The sequence below is a fragment of the Alexandromys fortis genome, unplaced genomic scaffold (genome assembly GCF_014885135.2).
Source record: "Alexandromys fortis isolate MF-2015 unplaced genomic scaffold, M_Fortis_MF-2015_v1.1 scaffold_120, whole genome shotgun sequence".
In the NCBI taxonomy this organism is placed as follows: Eukaryota; Metazoa; Chordata; class Mammalia; order Rodentia; family Cricetidae; genus Alexandromys; species Alexandromys fortis.
Genome location: NW_026067999.1, coordinates 3,030,763 through 3,050,839, shown reverse-complemented (window position 1 = coordinate 3,050,839; position 20,077 = coordinate 3,030,763). Strand labels below are relative to the sequence as shown.

General features: G+C 43.9%; 3 protein-coding genes across 6 annotated transcripts in view; 1 reads left to right on the top strand and 2 right to left on the bottom strand.

The window, feature by feature from the left end:
- The window catches only part of Pir (pirin), an 89,056-nt gene extending 88,843 nt beyond the window's left edge, over positions 1 to 213 (bottom strand). Inside the window, exon 1 of the mRNA XM_050160614.1 lies at positions 14 to 213. The gene's annotated coding sequence lies outside the window, so the exon portion shown is untranslated. The remainder of the gene's footprint in view (positions 1 to 13) is intronic.
- Positions 214 to 4,397: 4,184 nt separating this feature from the next.
- LOC126512719 (ADP-ribosylation factor 3-like) lies at positions 4,398 to 4,853 on the bottom strand. The gene has a single exon (XM_050160638.1). The coding sequence runs from the start codon at positions 4,851 to 4,853 to the stop codon at positions 4,398 to 4,400; it is 456 nt and encodes a 151-aa protein (XP_050016595.1).
- A 3,676-nt stretch (positions 4,854 to 8,529) lies between these two features.
- Positions 8,530 to 20,077, top strand: part of Bmx (BMX non-receptor tyrosine kinase) — a 61,437-nt gene continuing 49,889 nt past the window's right edge. For 3 of the 4 annotated variants that reach the window (XM_050160668.1, XM_050160669.1, XM_050160666.1), the window contains exons 1-2: positions 8,530 to 8,670; positions 18,461 to 18,607. In XM_050160668.1, coding sequence (XP_050016625.1) covers positions 8,668 to 8,670; positions 18,461 to 18,607 — 150 coding nt within the window. In that variant the 5' untranslated portion in view covers positions 8,530 to 8,667. Of the gene's footprint in view, positions 8,671 to 17,494; positions 17,579 to 18,460; positions 18,608 to 20,077 lie in introns of those variants that run through there. The other variant, XM_050160667.1, reaches the window with a different exon arrangement.

Below are 20,077 nucleotides of genomic sequence, written 5' to 3'. Positions count from 1 at the left end.
CCGGGCCACTCACTCGGCTGCTGAGCAGGCCCAGGACGGAAGCCACGGTCGTACAGCCTTCGCAGCGTCAGGAACGCAGCACACGGAAGAAGGGCTTGCAGAGCGCCGGCTGTCCGTCAGCGTGACTCAGCACTACGCTGTGAGGCCTCAGGAAGGCGGAGTCTCTAGGTCTCTGGGGTTTTGGATGGGGTGACACTCCCTTTATTTACCCTGGGTTTGGATCCTCTGACTCCGCCTCTCTGGGTCTGCCTTTTGAGCTTCTATCCAAAGAGTGATGCGCACCCCGACCTCTTGGGGGCGCGCTGTCCCCCTATGTGTGGCGTGCTCCGGTGCTCGGCAAACCTCTAGATTCAGCTGGAAGGAAAACCTGTTTTCACTCCAGTCAGTTTGTCACCCAACCCTTTGGCTCTAGGGGCAGGAATGTTTCCTAACCGCTTGTCCTATTTTGGGCAGGTGAGTCAGCCTCTCTGTGCGTCAGGTTCCCAGTGAAATGAGAGTGGTGAACACAGTACCAACATGGCAGGGTTGTAAGAAGAACAAAATGAGCCCGCCTCCTCCTAGGTGCTACCCAGTTGTTTCTCATAAATATGCTTCTTGCTGTTTGCCAGAGAGAACGGGGCCAGGGACAGAGTAGAAGAGCCAAAACATCTCTGTTCCTGCCGAAAGGGCAGGCACACTCTAATAGGTAGACATGTGACGAAGGGCTTGGATTTTGTTGAGCTGTAGGGAGAAGGCCTTGGAGAGCTGCCCTCAAGAGGATGAGAATGTGCACCCAACCAGGAAGCAATTTAGTTTTCCTCGGACTTTTAATCAGGCGACGCTGCCAACCTGAATATTCTTTAAACACTACAAAGTCTTGTCTTGGGAAAAGAGTGAGAGCAGGAACCCTGAAATGAACCTGGACAACTGTCTAAAACAGAGTTTCCAGCTGCGTGGCTCTTCCGAGGAGACTGCTCCAGTTTGCCTTTGTAGCCAGGAAACAGCCACAGATCACACTTACTGAGCATGGCTACATTTCAATAAAAATTTTATTACAGATAGCGAAATTTTAATTCATGAGATTATATTTTGAATTCATGCAATTTGCACTTATAAAATAGTCTTTTGACTTTATATTTCAACTAATATTTTGAGACCCGGTTCCGTATATCCTGGGCTGGCCTTGCCTCTCTAGATAGCCAAGGATAACTTTGAACTTCTGATTTTCCTGCCCACGTCCCCAAGTGTTGGGATCACAGTAGCTCATCCACCACCATGGCCAGTTTTATGTGGTCCTGGAGACTGGACCCAGGGCTTGGTGCTTGCTAGGCGAGCAATCTGCCAACTGAGTTACACCCCCATCCCCCTCAACCTTAAAATGTGAAAAAGCAACCCTGGTTTGCAGACTGTACAAAATGCATACAGTGGGGGTGCATACCTATTTGGCCTGCATGCATAGTTTGTAAACGAAGAGGGAAGTAGAAGAGCAAAGAATCAGGAAAATGTAGGTGACTGAAGATCCTGATATTTATTTACCCTGATAACCTTTCTCAGCTTTCAACTTTTGTAAAACTGTGTCTTCTGACCAAAAGAAGATGGCTTTGAGGATTACAGCATTGAAGTAAAGGTCAAATCTGATTTTAATAATTTCTACCTAATATTGGATTTACTGAAATGTTATGGGTGGCATGTGCTGATGTCTACAACTTACTTTGAGTGCACCAATAATAGTAACAACAAAAATATCATAGTTGATGGGCAAATAAATTCATGACAAAGTCAACGTCAGGAGAATGTTAGTTGTAGAATGTAGGTGGAGGCATACGGGTGTTTTGACTTCTTTTAACCTTTCTCTATGATATGTTTCATAACAAAATTTTGTAAAAACATAACAATCAAATAGGAAGGAAAACTGAAAAACATCCATAAAGTTACTCCCCTTTTCCTCCTCTCTTTGCTCCCAACTCTAGTATGTGGTACAGTATCTATGGAACAGAGCGGCTAAACCCAATTCCAAGCTACTAGGACAGTCCTACAGCTAACAGGATTTTTCTATGGCATGAGTTTGCAAATTTTGTTTCTGAGAAAGCTAGTTAGTGAACACCTAATTTCATAGGCATAAGTCTGTTATAATTGCTCCCTTCTGCCATTACATAGCAAAGGCAATCCCCCGCAATAATTCATTAAGACATGGTTGCTCTACTCCAGTTGATTTTGTTTTGAGAAAGCAGATGTGACTGACTCACTTTTCTGTTTCAAGGCTTCAAATACTTACCTTCCTCCAAGGAACCGGGGTAAACATGACTAGATGTCAACAGTTTATGTAAAGGTGTCATAGGTAACTAGAAAGGTCATAACAAGAGTGAAATAACAGGCTTCTCCATGCACACTTCACACACCCATCTCCTTTCACAGGGAAAAAGGTTGTTTGTTTCATCACTGAACCCAAGGTTTGCTACACAAGCATCTTTGATATGTTCACACTCATTTCCAATGAGTGTGAACAATCCATCTCAGATCCCAACTTCTAAGCATGTTGTTTTAACACCAGAATAAATACGCACAACAAGTAATGGATCTAAACTCCCAATGGACACCTACCCATGCCAGAAAGCTTGGCCTACAAGAAGGCTGTCAGAGCCCTTGTAGGCTTACACTTTAGTAAAGATAGACACTAGAAATTATGTGTTGTATCATAAAAAAGCGAATACTACTGGGGAGAAAAGAGTAAGAGGACTAAGCATGCTAGGTCAGTGTGGGGGCTGTAGTATGGATGGGATGGTCAAGATAAGATTCATTAGTAAACCGAGCTACATCCCATATCAACGTTGGGTTTTTAAACAGACTTGTAGACTAGTATGGCCTGGAACTCTCAATGTAGCCCAAGCTGATGTTAAACTTGTGAGAGATAACTCCAGTTTAGACCAATAAGTAGCAAGAGAGGTCTTGAAAAGTGGTCCAATATTTGGCACATTTAGAAGATAGTGTTAGCCATGGTTCATGATGGATGGATCCAGAGTAATAAAAATGTAGCCTAGCTTGGTTGGTTTGACCCACTAGATGGATGGGTGGAGCTGCTATTAACTGAAGGAGGTAGTCGTAGGGATTAATCAGGAAGTCTGCTTTCAACATGCTAAAACGGGCATATCTATTAGATATCCCAAATAGAGATGGACACGGACACATTAACAATGAAATATAAGTCTCTGAAATCCAAGGGGTCTTGGTTAAAACCCAAAACAATTATATTTAGAGTAATAGTTAGAGCTGAATGACTCTTCCCGGTTGGCTAGCATAGAGGTAGAAGGTGCTACGCAGGCAGCTGCTGGAGAAAGCCATCAGTGGTCTTACCCAGATGTGGAGCCATATTCTTTTTTTGATGACTAATTATTTATTGAAAACAGTAGGAGGTTCCATGACACCAAATAAACTGGTTCTGAGATTTCCGCAAGATAAATTTAACAGCTCCAGCTTCTTCAGTGTTTATCAAAATACAAAAGAAGAAAGTAGAGGTCGTCTTTCCATGGCAAATCAAACCCTTGCAGGCTGAGGGAGGAAGCTACTTCACACATGGAGATGGAGGTGCTCCGGGATGTGGATCTGGAATGGATCGACCCTCCCAGCTTGCAGCGCTCCTGCTGGTGAAATCCAGGCCTCCTGCCAGTGGGTCAAGTGGGCTGAAGAGTAAGCTGGGTATGTAGACTGCCACCTGGCCCTGCCGCACACCAAATACAAGCCGGACCCTGCACCCCACAATGGCTCCCAGCCCACCCCTAGGTGACCACGTGAGCACAAGTACAAGCACAAGGCTATGGAATGCGGGTGACTCAAAGACAGGCGAGTCACGGGGGCTCTACTGTGACCATGCAGCGGATGGTGGTTTGTCGTCACTTTCTTTCTCTCCTGTTCTGATGGGCTAGCATTCAGGCCATTACTGCAAAACCTACACTAGGCATAGTCTCCGTTCTGTATGTTCAAGTGTTCTTGTCCTGTATTTTTTTTAACTTTTTTTTTAATTGTCTGAGTTTGGGTAAAAACCAACCACCAAATGGATACTGACACCAGTCTACAGTCCAATGGCTCCCGGAGGCCAGGTGCCCCTACACCAAATCCCTTCTCAGTACTGACAGTGATCTCTTTCTAGAATAAAAAAAAAAAAAAAGCTAAGTAATAGTGCATAGGAGTACCAGAGACTGCCTCAGTGGAAACAGAAACTATTTACATCAAATAAAAACCTGGCTGCAGGCTGCGTCTGCACATGTACAGCACGGTGCGATGCACGCTATGACTAACCCATGGAGACAGCTTCTGGCACTCAGGACCACAGAGGAAAGTGGAGGGTGGAGAAGAGGAAGTGAAGGGGGAGGGAGGGGTCTGGGTCACTTCTGGTTCAGGAGCTGATTGGAGATCCAGTCTAGTCAGTCATAGAGCCCGTCCCCGCTGGTGGCACAGGTGGCCTGAATGTACCAGTTCCTGTGGCGTAGAGAGTGCAGCCCCAGCTTGCCTGTGATTTCAGTCGCATTCGTGGCATTGGGGAGGTCCTGCTTGTTGGCAAACACCAAGAGAACGGCATCCCAGAGCTCGATTTCAGCTAGCCTCCTCATGAGCTCTTCACAGTCCTCATTCACACGCTCTCTGTCATTGCTGTCCACTAGGGGGATCAAGCCTTGGGTGTACTGGAAGTAGTGGTGCCACAGTGGCTGGATCTTGTCCTGGTCGTCCACATCCCACATGGTGAAGCTGATATTCTTGTACTCACTGTCTCCACGTTGAAACCCAATGGTGGGAATGGTGGTTAGAATTTCACCCAGCTTCAGTTTGTTTAGAACTGTTGTCCTCGAGGCAGCATCCAGGCCCACCATGAGAATGTGCATTTCTTTTTCTGCCAAAAAGGCTCTTGAAGAGGTTTGCAAAGATATTTCCCATGCTTGTGGACAGGTGGAAACGATACTGGCCAGAGACCTCGCGGCGGCAGCTCCTAACCAATACATATTCTTACAATATGAACCTTCTATGCCTCATATGCCCACTGGTACAATAGTGGCAAGATCGTTGTGGAGTCACCAACTACATATACTTGTCTTTGAGGCCCAACTCCATGGGAAGAAATATATGCCTGGAAATATAAACTTGGTCAAAGTCCTATGGCTGGGGAAGTCACAGGCCCTAGTTGTGAGTCTACTATTGTTTTGTTAAATAGGCATGTAGCTAAACTGTCCTCTAAATATTTGTGTTTATTCCCATAAATTCGTGCTTTTTTTAGTCTGGGCCAGAGAAGCTTCTTATTGCGGTGTGACACAGTTAATGTAGAGACTCGTCATAATTGCTCAAAGTGCTGAGCATATATAACTTTCACCTGTTCAGCTCTAAATGTGACAGGTATGGTCTGATTCCCTTTCCAAGAACCAAGGAACAGCCTACAAGAGGGGCCGGCAAGACGATGAGCGCCGGAGGATGGAGAGGAGTACTATGGAACCCTGTCTTCTGCGTGTGGCGTGGCTGTTATAATCATGAACACACAGCAGCTGTGACCCCCCCTGCACATAAAGAGAAGGAGAAGGAGACCTAGTTAGAAAGAAGAAGACAGCCGGAGTAGAAGGAGGAGAGGGGAGCGGGTGTGATTAAATACATTGCATACTTGTATAAAATTATCAAAAAGTTTAAAAATAAAACATAATTATCTGTGTTGGAGCAACACGGCCTCCAACAATAATTCAAACAAAATTGTTTGAGACAGGGTCTCACAGTGTAGCCCTAGCTGTCCTGGAACTGCTATGTAGACCAGGCTGTCCCTAACCTCACAGAGATGCACCTGTCTCTGCCTCCCAAGTGCTGAACATAGCAAACAATAGAGATCAGCCACTAACCGGAGAGATTCATATTCTCTCTCTCTCTCTCTCTCTCTCTCTCTCTCTCTCTCTCTCTCTCTCTCTCTCCTCTCCTCTCCTCTCTCCTCTCTTCTCTCCTCTTTCTTCTGTCTACTCTCTCTTCTCCCTCTTTCCCCTCTCCCTGAACCTTTGTCTGTTTCAATCATAGCAGGTTCGATACCATAAGTTTAAGGGAATAAGATTCTTCATGCCACAAAGTCCAATCCCACGCTGTGCCCCTTTGGCTGTTGCTTACATCCAAAAAAAAAAAAAAACCAAGGATCTCACCTGCCAAAGGAGATAACAAAGACTATAATTTGAGTACATTAACTCACACAACTGGAATCAAAAGTTGGCAGTTAACTGAAACCATGGAAAATGCAGAGCCAAAGAAAGTTTCAGGAGAAATAGCGGGGGGCGGGGGGGTGCGAAATAAATCCGTGACATTTTAACTTAGAGGAAACTACTCTTTCTTGCTGCCTTTGAATGTTTCAAGACCCAAGGGGAGTGTTGAAATCCCAGGAGATAGTACCCAGGTTTTTCTATGCTTTTATCATCCCTTCCTTCTCTTTCTCTGAATTATTCTTATTCTAAAAGCTATCTACCAGGTTGCCCTATATAAGCCATGAAATAAATATGAATCACCATATGGAAAAAGGTGTAGAATTAAATCATTTTACCAGGTCATTGGGGCTGTGCTCTGTTTCCTATCATGACAACAATCTCAACCAGAATGATAACACATGGCAGGCGCTCCATGATTTGACCAACTCAAAGAATAGCAGCGATATTAACCCTACCTCTGCTTAAAAGAATGCTTGCTGGATGAGCTCCCAAAGTCCAGTGGAAGAGTGAGAGGAGTGAGAATATGAGCAAAGAGGTCAAGACCATAGTGGGTTCACCCCCTGAAACAGTGTTACCTGAGCTAATGGGAGCTCACCAACTCCAGCCAGACAGGGAAGGAAGCAGCATAGGACCAAACTAGTCCCTTTGAATGTGGGTGACAGTTGTATGGCTGGGGCAGACTGCGGGGCCACTGGCAATGGCACCAGTATTTACCTCTACTGTTTGTACTGGCTTTTTGGAACCTATTCTCTTTGGATGTATACCTTGCTCAGCCTAGATATAGTAGAAAGGGCCTTGGACCTTCCTCAAAGTAATGTGCCTTACCCTCTCTGAGGATTAGATGGGGGTGACATGGGAGGGTATGTGGAGGGAATGGGAGGAGGAGAGAGAGTGAGAACCTGAATTGGTATGTATAATGAAAAAAAGATAGTTTGTTTTCTTTTAAAACATAAGTAAATAAATAAAACGGAGGGAAAAAAGAATGCTTGTTGAAAAGTCAGGGACTTCAGGCTCCATTGCCCACACAAGGTGTCATCATATGACCAGGTCATACATGCTCATAGACACATTAACATGCCCACCAATTCATTAACTAATATAGCACATCAATGCATAATGAAAGGATAATTTGCTTGCATCCTACAGCTGACTCTAAAATATGCCTTCAGGGGATGGAGATAAGGCTCAGTAGTTTAATTCACTGGCTGCTCTTGGAGGGCCCGTGTTTGATTCCCAGGACTCTCATGTTGGCTCATAACTGTCTGCAGCTCCAGTCCTGGGGTATCCATCCTTTTCTGGTCTCTACATGCATGTTCTGCACACACACACACACACACACACACACACACACATACTCAGGCAAAAATAATCCACACACACAAAATAATAAGTGATTGAGATTTAAATGCTGTTAGATTTGTTATACATGACCAGCCAGTATACACCAGAGAAAATATTCAGATGAAAAAAAAAGCCAAGTACCAAACTGCGGTCACTATCAAGAAAAACTGGCAGTCACACTTTTTCCTTGTGATATGGGCACAGCATACATTTAGCAAAACCAGTCTCCCTCTCATTTTTAGACTAATTTCTCTGACATGAATGAACTCATTTCCTATGGGCGCACTGGTAGAATTTCTGCTAGTCTTTGAGTTCCTTCTGTCTTCCGACAGCAGGTTTGGCTGTGGCAATGGAAGTGGTGTTGTAGGACCAGGTCCCCCCAGCCACCATTTTCATGCAGTACCAGGTGCCCACGGCTTATTTCTTTGCCTAGGTTTGGCCTCAGAAGAAACAAAGTGTGCTAGGCTTGCTGGCTGATACCAGTTTTTAACCATTTTCAGAGGAAGACATCATATTGAGTCCCACTTTTACTGACAATTCCAAACTTCTTTCTAGTCTTTAACAAAACGTAGCTATGGGCACCTTCGGGGCTGTGTTTTTTGTTCTCTGGGCCCCCTTTGTCCAAGTGTTGGGCTGAAGTTTTCATTGCTTAGTCTCTGTACTCTTTGGCGTTACCTAATGATTTCCTGCTTCTGGCTCCTGTGAGAGAAGTCAGCGTCAGAAGCCGGGTTTCACCAAGATATTTTCTTGTCCTTTCCAGCACAAAGCTCGAGAAACAAAGGCCGGGTTATCACATGTCCCCAAGAGCTGCCTGGGAAAAGCCGGAGCTGCAGTTATCAGTGGTAGAAGCCTTTCTGAAATATGCTTTTGTCTCCGTGGCCATTGCATTCAATCACATCAACAAGTGTTGCCTAAGTGTTGAGCGTGGCTTCCTGTGGGATTGTGTAAGGCCCTGCAGGACAATAAACGCTTTGGGGGCACTGAGTCGTGTAGCCATTTCTGACCTGACAGCCAGGGGAAAAAATGTGAGACAATTGGCTGCTACTGCAGAGAGAGAATACAGCTGAGGCTGGGATCTTGAAGGAGCTGCTTCGCCTCACTGTGGTGGACCCCAGAGAGACAGAAGAAGCCTAAAATGGTACGTTGAAGTGGCTATACGATGTCATAGCCTACAGAAGGATAGGTTTGGACCAAGATGTTGAGGGGATGGAAGTTTTTTTTTTTTAATTTTAAAGAGCCCATCACAGTAAATAATAATAATAATAATAATAATAATAATAATAATAATAATAATAACTACAAAATTAAGAATACAGAGGTGTTGGGCTCCCCCTGGGAATCAAAAGCGAGCTTGAAATTTGGGGACCAGAAGTGGAAACTGCTACTGTCTCGCTGTGAACTCTTCACCTTGTTCAAAAGCTCATTCAGAGAGTCTGTCTGATGGGGTGCGGAGCACAGCCACCTGGATGGAGCTTTGGGCTCTTTCTTTCCTCTACTGATTTTCCCCAGACTTTTGTGTCCATACTGCCCTTGCAGGGCTTTTCACATTCTCTTTATAACCGCTTGAAAAAAGACAGAGTTTTTTTTTTTAAAAAGCTATACCTTCTTTTCTTTTTATTTCCCTCAAGTTCTTTCAGCTACGAACATTTGCTTTTAGGTTTCTGAAGTCTCCCTAAATCCGACAGCACGAATGCTTATTGTGGAAGTAGAAATATGGGAGGCAAATGGTGCATTTGGTTCTGCAGCCATAGAATTGAACAGTTCTCACTAGCCGCCATGACTTCAGTGGACTTCAACATGATACAAAAAAAAAAAATCGTGCCTTATGTCAGTGCACCTTAAACACTAGCGTGCCCATGAGTCACCAAGATTGTGGTGTAGGTGAAGGTCTGGGGTGAAGACAGAACCAGCCGTGCTTTTTACATTGTATGTAATCTACTCTTTGATACGTTTATACATGGATGCAAAGTACTTTGGTCAAGTATTTATTTAGTTCAACCTCCACTGTCCTCTCTTAGTCCCCTCTCACTCCCGCTGGAAGCCCTTCATCTGAACAAATATCCTTCCTGGTTTCATGCCACCTTTGTTGGCACCCATGGAGTTGCATTAGGGTTGCTTGTCTGAGTGTGGGCAGGGGACTATTTACTAGAGCAGCTTGCTAGTGAAGGTGCTATCTAAGCAGCTCCGGGAGGTATCAATGCTATCGAACCTTAGAGTCACTTCCAAGATAAATGTTTGTCGCGGTGCAAATGCACCACCCATAGAGGCTGATTCAACCCGATTCGAGGGTAACTAGTCCCCGGATAGGGCCTGTAACAAACCTAAGGGACTGGTGCTTGCTGCACATAAAGATGTGGGGGTGGGGCGCAAGAAAGGAAAATCCATCTTTGAGGACCATGCCATTGTCTTCAGTTCCGACTTTGCGTGCTCTGTTTTTCCACGTCGGTACAGAGTGGTATAGAGAGAGCACAGCTCCTAGGGTACTGGGTATTGCACTGCCGTCTTCTCGTGACTTCTCAAAACCCTTCATGGCGGTTACTGTTTTTACTCCTTTTACAGATGGGGAAGCTGAGGTTTAGCAGGGTTAGGTAATGTGTCAGGTTGCATAGAGACGCAGCAAGGATTTGAAGCCATCCGTATGTGATGCTTTTGCCTACGCCACTGGACATCTAAACAGTGGTCAATGCTAAACCGATGCTAGCTGATAGATTTGCCACTTTCGACTTGCCTCCTGATGAAGATTTTGCTCCCTAGCTATGCTTTGTTTCTGTCTATTTGCTGCTGGCTCTTTCATTTTATTACTTTGCTTGCTAAATTCTTAATAAACACGCGAATTTGAAACCGAAAATACAGCTATTGTAGATCATTTTCCGAACTACACAGAACACCGAGTCACACTGCTAACATGAAGGAACTGGGATTTCAATTCTTGCTACTTAGCTCCACATTCCACATTGTTGATGGCGACACCAGTGACAGAGAAGAACATGGTCATGGTGTGATCTCAACCTGAGATCTAACCTAAACACGAGAAAGAAGCCTTAGGATCTGAAAGCTTAGAGTAACCCCCAAAATCATTGATGCTAATGAAGTACTGAGACGGAACATTCTAAACAACTTTGCCCAAACTACAAACCAGTAATTCAATAGCCACAGAGCTAGAGTCTGCTGGGCTGCCTTGGACATGTTCATACCATGGAACTGGACATACTCAGAAATAACGGACTGTGGTTTGCACATGCCTAATCCCAGTACTTAGAAAGTAGAGGCAGGAGGACCTCTGTGAATTTCAGGTCAGCCTGGTCTACATACTGAGCTCTGGGTCAGCAAAGGCTACACAGTGAGATCCTGTCTCCGAGAGAGGAAAAACCAGAGTTGGGGAGGCAGGGAGAGATAGAGACACAGACCCAGACCCATCCACCCCACACACATGCATACACAGAGAGAGACAGAGACAGAGACAGAGAGACAGAGAGATCTAAGTTCAACCAAAGCTACTGCCACCTTAATAAGGCATACTGTTGAGGGAACTAGACATAAATCATAAATATTGGTCTAATGAGACAGGTGCAAGGAATCTTTCAAGGGAACACTCAGAAAGACATGCCTTGGAAATAGTTATTCAACAGGACCCCTCAAAAAAGTGTCAAATAGTACAGCTCTAGGCTAGGGTGCAGCAAGGAAGTAAAGAACACTTGTCCATCACGGACAAAGCTCTTGTTTCACCCTTGGCTCCAGAAACACAGAATCTATAGATGAATTAGAAGCCACATTTTGAATACTGGGGAAAATATGCAGCCTTCAAAGCGGGAGTACATGGCCAGTAGTGCAGGAGGTGGGGAGGAAACAGGAAAAGATGTGATGTATTGAAATGGGCCCCGTCGACAACTCTGCTCATGGAAAACAGTTTCCTGAATGGTTCAAGATGGCGTTTTTTAAGGCTTTGTTCTTTAGCATGGAGAGCTGAGGCCGCCGTTTGTTACCCTTTACTTGGTTCATTGTCTCCTTTTGCATGTCAGTGAGCTGTAGATTTTGATTGCTTGACTGGTACTAAAATAGTGAAGTGATAAGTGTATTGGATGGGCACTGGGGAGAGAAGACCAGGCAGGAAGTACAAATGAAGATTGTCAGGGGTCTGAAAGAGAAACTGGGCATCCCCGGGATGACTTTAATAGTCAAATATTTGCCCAAGGTCATGTTTATCTTTCTGCTAAACAACTGAACACAATACAAAGGCAAACTTAAGCAAAACCAAGAAGCATAATTTAGAATCAGGTGAAGTACCGAACAAAGCTGGTGATGCTGGCTCTCAACTCCACAGAACCCAAGTCCCTATTTCACACGATACTGGGTAGGTCAAAGAGTTCCAGTTGATCTTGGCTCGAGATAGACAGAAACAGTAATGTCAACACTCACATCCTCAGCATTTTGGCAAACCATGTTGGACTGCCCCGAGATAAGCTTATGAAAACAAGACATCTAGAGGAGACTTTATTCTCATGAAGAGAGAATCCCGGTGCTATTTCTGTTGGGGATTGTATTTGCTTTGCACATGAGATTCATTTTCTGCACTTTCTAAAGGATTTCTAGGCTGCTCTTTCTTATTTTTTGCCCCCCCCCTTAGGGCAACTCATTCTGGGCATCTTCAAGCCCAGTCTTTTACAACAGCCAGCAGGGGCAGCTGGAGTAGCACAGTTGAGAGAGCAAACGAATATGACAGCATCGGATTGGAGGGTTACAGCATCCGACTAGAGATTCTGCTTGAGAGTCTTTCTTTCTTTCTTTCTTTCTTTCTTTCTTTTTTTTTTAAATTTATTTATTATGTATACAGTGTTCTGCCTGCATGCGTACCTGCTCCCCAGAAGAGGGCACCAGATCTCATTATAGATGGTTGTGAGCCACCATGTGGTTGCTGGGAATTGAACTCAGGACCTCTGGCAGAGCAGTCAGTGCTCTTAACCTCTGAGCCATCTGACCAGCCCCTTGAGAGTCTTTCTATCAATGAGCTTCCGACTTCCCATTCCCACTGTAGGCATTTGTATTCCTCGAGATAAACAATAGCAACCTCTGTTGAAAAGCGTTTATCTTTTAGCTATTCTCGACGACACAAGTTTTTGGTTGCTTGGTTGCTTGGTTGATTTTGTTTGATATTTTCAAGACAGGGTTTCTCTGTGTAGCCCTGACTGTCCTGGAACTCAGTCTGTAGATCAGGTTGACCTCGTATTTGGAGATTTGCCTGCTTCTGTATCCTGAGTACTGGGATAAAAGGCATGTGTCAAAACCCTTCGTTACCTACAGATTTTTCCCCCTCTTTCTATTACAGAGTCATGGAGCCAGCATGACTTAGGACAGGGAGTCTGGAGAACACTTGAAAAAACATGCTTGAATATGAGACAGAGGAGGTCAACTGACTCCCAGAATTCACTTTTAATAAGTTTAAACAGCACCTGACAATTTCCCAATGTAATGTAAATTACAACTGGGCAATTTGTTTATCTATTACAGTTTCATCACCTTGAGTAGGCACTGAAGTTAGAAAATACTCTCCGATGTGATTGTTACAGGATAGAAGTTTTGTCAACTAGCCTGGCATGGGATAGTTGTGCCAAGACACGCCTACTAGGAGGGAGGTACAATAGCCTACTCCTAAGCTGTGCATGGATGTATGTCATACCCCATCACCCAACAAATAAACATTACGGAAATGTCCTAAATAGTGCCTGGTATACATTGAGCCCTCCTTAAACGTTGACAGGGCTCATAATTACAAAAATGTTTTTGCATGCTTCAGGGTTCATTATCAATATCCTCCATCACATAATAACTTTCATGATTTAATTTTTTGTTTTCTTTCGGGGTTGGAGAGATGGTTCCGCAGCTAAGAGGACTGTATTGATCTTGCAGAGAACCTGAGTTGGGTTTCCAGAATCCACACTGGGTGGCCCACAACTGCCTGTAACTCCCACTCCAGGGGGAATTCTACAATGGCACCCACACTCACATGTGCATATCTGTCTATCTACACACACACACACACACAATTTTTAAAATAAAATAATCTTTTTCATTTATTTTCTTCTTCGGGCTGTTTATAGTAAAATGAATGGGCTCTATGTACAGTTCTTTTTGAAACTATGACTTGATGCTCTTAGCATACAAGGTACTTCATTTAAGTGACTTCATGCAAGAGGGCTGTAACAGATCTCATCTGATGAATCAGGATAGAAAAACTTAGAAGGGGCCAGGTGCTACAGCTGGAAAATGGCGATCATATAAGCTTTGAACCTTTGGAGTCTACTGCGGCACAAACACCCTGACATAGCAATTAGTCATGTTTATTGCCACTCAGGGTCATAGAAAGGTGACTCGTATTTCTGGAAATAGTCATTCAGTGTCAGACACCCTTCGGGCCGAAGGTCAAGCATGCCAACTAGAACCGCCACATTGCACTTACTCTCACAAGATCACTTCCTTGTGGGTCTCCACCGACCATGTGGTTGTGAGCCGTAGTAATTCAACATGTAACTTTTATGTATGTAATTGATAATAGGATAGTTCCTGGTTTCATTGCATTTATTCCTATCTGGTTTTGGTTTTTCCCCCCCCCCCCGCTGTGTAGTTTGATATGCCTATGGAAATAGGTAGCATGAACTATTTGGTAAGCAAATTGATGTTTCTATTCTATGTGAGTGGTATCATGAGAGTCCAGCCAAGTTCCACGCACTTCAGTATGGAAATAGATGTCTGTTTAATACTAACTAGGTTTCATGTGGCAGCGTATTACGAAAGGGTCTTCTTTAACTCTTGCCTTCCCACCTGAACTTCCTTTCAATGATGGTGGGCACAGCAGATGGTACAGGGCACAGCAGATGGAACAGGTCACTGAACAGGCATTTGAGTCAAGAGTACCTGAGCCCTCTTTAAATGCTATCCTAAAAAGAAGGAGGTAAGGTTGCATTTCTCAAATTAATCAAGTACCACTTCCTGTAGAAAGTGGGACCAGGGAAATGCCTTCAGTTTGGACCTCTATTTAGCTGTAAAGATGAATGAAATTATGACATCTGCAGAAAAGTGATGAACCTGGAGATCTTCAGGTTGAAAGAATTAAGACAGACTCAGAAGAAAAATACCACATTTAACTTATTTGCAAAACCTAGATTTAAATTTCTATGTTCGTGTCTGTATAAATGTACACATGCATATATGTAGGCCATGAGATTAGAAAGGAGACTATGAAAGAAGAGGAAGAGGTCGAAAAGGCTGGGAAACACAGGAGAGCACTGCAGTCAGTATGTGTGCAGGAAAGCAAGGGGGTAGAATTAGGGAGGGTAAATGTGTGAAAATGCCACAGTAAAACTCTTTGCTTTAAAAAAGATTTACGCCGGGCGGTGGTGGCACATACCTTTAATACCAGCACTGGGGAGGCAGAGGCACGTGGATCGCTGTGAGTTCGAGGCCAGCCTGGTTTACAAGAGCTAGTTTCAGGACAGCCAAGGCTGCAGAGAAACCTTGTCTCAAAAAAAATATTTCCTACTTTCTTTTTAATTATGGGAGTGTACATGAGTACAGTGCTCACAAGGGCATCAGATGCCCTTGGAGCTAGAGAAGTCCACAGAGGGGAAGGAACTGAGTAGAGGCAGAAGGGAAAGGTCCAACACTGGGCAGAAACCATGCTCGTTTGTTAGAAGAAGCTAATCTGGTGATGACAAAATTGTGACTCATCAAAACAGGGCACTTCAGGGCTGGAAAAGGATCTGGGAGTTCACCTTAGGAATCATAGCCTTCAAGGCCTGGCCCTCGTGGGTCGAATTTCAGAGACACATGGCTCCTAATGCCTGGTACCTGAGAATCACACATGACAGACCCCATGAACAGAATGGGAACCCATCTCAATGACAGTAAGCAAGCATGTCTACATATCCGAAAAGAAAAGAATCTACAAATACATTCGTCTTTTTCTTTGTTCGAGTTTTCAGTTTTGTACAAGAAGCACATATTATGTGATGGTTAAGTGGAAAAAGAAAAACAAACATTCACCAGGGGCAAGTTTAAAGGAGCCACGATGTTGAAATTTGACAAGTTATACCTGGTGTAGAGCTGAAGTCCTGTAAATTCTTAGAAATCTATTGTCAAATGTAATTGAAGGCCCGATAGCCTTCTTTTCTACTTCCTGTTCTTCTGGCCTCTCATATATGGAGGATTTTTAATTCTTTTTCTTACTCCTTCATATAAAATTCCCTGCAGTCCCATCTTTACTGTGAAGGACATGAAAACCCGATAAACATCACATATGCAAACCATCTTGCAGTGTCGGGGAAAACTGCATCCTATCCTGGACGTGAAGCCCTGTTTATTTAAAACTGGGTTCTGATCAGCTCCGCCAAGTTAGCAGGTGGCTTTGAGAAATACTGTTTTAGCTGCACATGCGTGAGAAAATTGGGTGGAGCTTTTAACATTTTTTAATGTGTGGAATATGAGTAAGATACGAACTATGTATCTGCAGCTACACCTAGTGTTTGCCTACCCTACCAAGGGTCTCTAACTTATAAAACTAGCGCTTCCTAATTTCCAAGACTATTCTCTTGTTGCCACAGACTCTGGGTAGCAGAAGGAGCATGAGGGGAACTTTCTGTGGCAGCAGAGGTGGAGGGCAGGTGTCACACCTCCTTACTCAGGTCCTGCCACCCATACTCCAGCCTCACCTCTGCCCTGTCGCCCAACATCAGGCAAAGACACAGTGTCCACACTGCTCAGGAAAAAAAAAAAACTAATCTTACTTTTGTTCTTTAAAAAAAAAAAATGAGCCCAGCGGTGGCAGCTCACACCTTTAATCCCAGCACTTGGGAGGCAGAGGCAGGCGTCTATGAGTTTAAGGTCAGTCTGATCTACAAAGTGAGTTCCAGGACAGCCAGGGCTACATCGCGAAACTCTGTCTCAAAAAAACAAAACAGCAGCAACAACAAAGAAACAAATAAACAAGACAAAGCAGTGAACAAAGGAAAAATTGAAGACAGAGTCTCACTACATAGCCCTGGCTGCCCTTGAACTCACTTTATAGACCAGGCTGACCCCAAACTCACAGAGATCTGCCTGCCTCTACCACCCAAGTGCTGGGATTAAAGTGCTAGGATTAAAGGCTTGTGCCACTATGCGTGGCATTTTTTCCGTTTAAAAAAATTTTTTTGACTTAACTTTTTTCATATTTTGGTCATATTCTTTTTCCTCCCCCAACTCCTCCCCGCTCTTACCTAACTCTCTACCCACCCAACTTCATTTTACATTGAAAACATTGTGAGCTGTGGTTTTGTGTGTGTGTGTGTGCACGCGCATGTGCATGTATGTTTATGTATGGTGGTGGTCACAAGACATACATGTGGAATCAATTTTCTCCTTCCACGTTTATATGAGATTCAGAGATAAAGCTCAGGGCATCAGGTTTGAGTGGCAAATGCCTTTACCCACTGAATCATCTCATCACCGTACCCCATGCTATGGTCACTAAAGATTATCCCTTTCTTTAAAAAAAAATCCATAAAAAAATATCCAGAGCCATGTGTGTGCAATATTTACTTCTATTTAACGAGCAGGACTTCCTGTAGTCTGCCCAGAAGTCAAGCAATGTCCTTGAGAACGTTTTTCAGTAGGCATAGCCTCCAGATCAATGTACACGCATTGAAAGAACTGTTCTTAAGTCCCACTTTTGGAGTTGTTCGGTCTATATCAGGAGGAACGATTGGTGGTGATTTATTGAACCTTTCTTAGTCTCCCTGCTGGGGCATACTCCTGGGGCTCGTGGGAAGGACCTGCTAGTGGCCGGCTGGGTTTACTTCCGGCCTGCACCTGCCTCCATCCCGGGGGAACAATGTCTTTGCGTGCTTCCTGATCAAGAGTGTTAATAGGATGCAAATATTTTCTGTTTTAATGCACGGCCCTGGCATAGTCAGGGAAAGCATGAGAGAGATGGTGCCTCCGAGCAGTAACGTTTCGCTTCCAGCTTGAGAGTTAAAGTTAAGACCCACACGTAGCCCAACTCCACAGAGACTAAGGTAAGTAAACTTAGTTATCTTCAGAGCATCGAAGATAGATCTTAACTACTGGGCACCTAATTGTAAATAATGGTGCAGTCTCACAAAGCAAAGAAGAAGATGAAGTTTATCTCTGTGGCCCAAGGCTTAACATCACTACTTTTCTTATCAGACCTGATAGCAGAAAGAGAGCCTTATAAAACCTGCTGCTGTGTCTTTGTAGAAAGAGAACAGGCACACTTCCTTTTCTCTATACATACCTTAGGTCGTAATGTTTCCCATAGTTTGGGAGGAAAAAGCTTTTCCTTTGTAAATGTGCTCGTTTTTGCTGTCCTTTTGAAGCTCTCTGGGCAGAAGTTTTGTTGCCTTTTCACCCATCTTCTTCCTTTGATTTAATCTTGATATCGTTAATCTCATACCTGCATCCTTTGTGTCAGAAGACCCAGTCAGGGTCCGGGCTGCTGAATGTTCCTTACAATGATCCCAGTGTTTTGTGGTGATTTGGATAAGAGGACGAAACCACTGGCCACAGGCACGGAGGGAAATTTCAGTTGATCAGTGAGTGAATTAATACATGGTGTATATATGTACATATATACATATGTATCTTGAAGTACGTTTTAAAAGGTTTTACCGTCTCCTGCTCAATTCAATAGATGTGTGTAGGATGTTTAGATAGGAGAGACCATTTAGAGGAGGTGGTCAGGAGGAGGGTGCAAAAATGGTGACTTTAGAAAACCCACACACTTCCAAACTCAGAACAAAGATCTCAGACCACTACGGGGGGGGGGGTGCGGTCTACCCTACAATCCTGAATCAGTATTATTTATAGAAGTTGGCCTCTTTATTCTCCCTGAACCTAGCTAGATACTGCAATCATTTTAATTCTTTTATTTTCTTTAGGACGACAATATGGATACCAAATCCATTCTAGAAGAACTGCTTCTCAAAAGGTCACAGCAAAAGAAGAAAATGTCACCCAATAATTACAAGGAGCGCCTTTTTGTTTTAACCAAAACAAGCCTTTCCTACTACGAATATGACAAAATGGTAAGGCTTTCCTTCCTTATTTCGTGCTATTTATTATCTTTTCCCGGTCCTCACAAAGTACTTGATTAAAATAAAGGCTGCCAGGTTTCCTAGCAAAGAGTAAAGATCACCTCGTATCAGTGGGCTACACTGCCTCTCTTTACCAAAGTATGATGGATCAAGAAAAGGGTTTTGGAAAATACGGATTCCTTTTCCTTTTATTAAGACCAATCAGAATACGTCTTTAACACAGTTGTTCTCATCTGGAGTAACTTTTGTTCCCTGGGAGAAACTGGACAATGACTAGCAATACCTCAGCTGAAACAATGGTTCTGGGGGGTGGGGGTAAGCACTATTGGCAGATACTGGCTAGAGAATGAGGACACAACTAAAGTACTCTACAGCTCATAGCCAAGAGTTAGCCATCCGCAAATGGCCTTTTAAAAAAAAAATATTTAAATTTATTTTATTTTTTAAAAGAAAACAAACTATCTTTTTTTCATTTTACATACCAATCCCAGTTCCCTCTTCCTCCCCCTTCTCCCATTCCCTCCACCACCTTTTCCTCCACCCCACCCCTATCCAATCCTCAGATGGGGTGAGGCACATTGCTTTGGGGAAGGTTCAAGGCCCTCGCTACTAAATCTAGGCTGAGCAAGGTATCCATCCAAAGAGAATAGGATCCCCAAAAGCCAGTACAAGCAGTAGGGATAAATCCTGGTGCCACTGCCAGTGGCCCCTCAGTCTGCCCCAGCCATACAACTGTCACCCACATTCAAAGGGACTAGTTTGGTCCTCTGCTGGTTCCTTCTTCGTCTGGCTGAAGTTGGTGAGCTCCCATTAGCTCAGGTAGACTGTTTCAGTGGGTGTCCCCATCATGGTCTTGACCTCCTTGCTCATATTCTCATTCCTTCCACTCCAACTGGGCTTTGGGAACTCAGTCCAGTGCTCCTCTGCGGGTCTCTGCCTCTGTTTCCATCAGTTGCTAAATGAAGGTTCTATGGTGACATTTAAGACAGTCATCAGGTTGACTACAGGACAAGGCAAGTTCAGGTCCCCTCTCCTCTATTGCCTAGGGTCTTAGCTGGGGTCATCCTTGTGGATTCCTGGGAATTTCTCTAGTGCCAGGTTTCTTGCTAGTTCCATAATGGCTCCCTCAACCAAAATATCTCTTTCTTTGCTCTCATCTCTGTCCTTGCTCCATCTCAACTATCCTCAAATGTTAGTAATAGTGTTGAGAATGTGGAATGCTGCCTTAAAACAGTAGAGGAAATAACAACAGCTCTGTGCCTTTGAGAACTTGATCCTGGGAGAAAAATCAAAACATCATCAAAAACCTGAAACCAAGTAAAGCTGCTTCGTGCCGTTAAACTTTGATCAATCCCAGTTCCTCTCTATTAACCACTTGGCAGGTGGTTTAAAAAAAATATTCCATGATTCTCAAATAAGATTGCTAACTGTCACTCAGATGCTTGCTTTTGGAGAAGCATG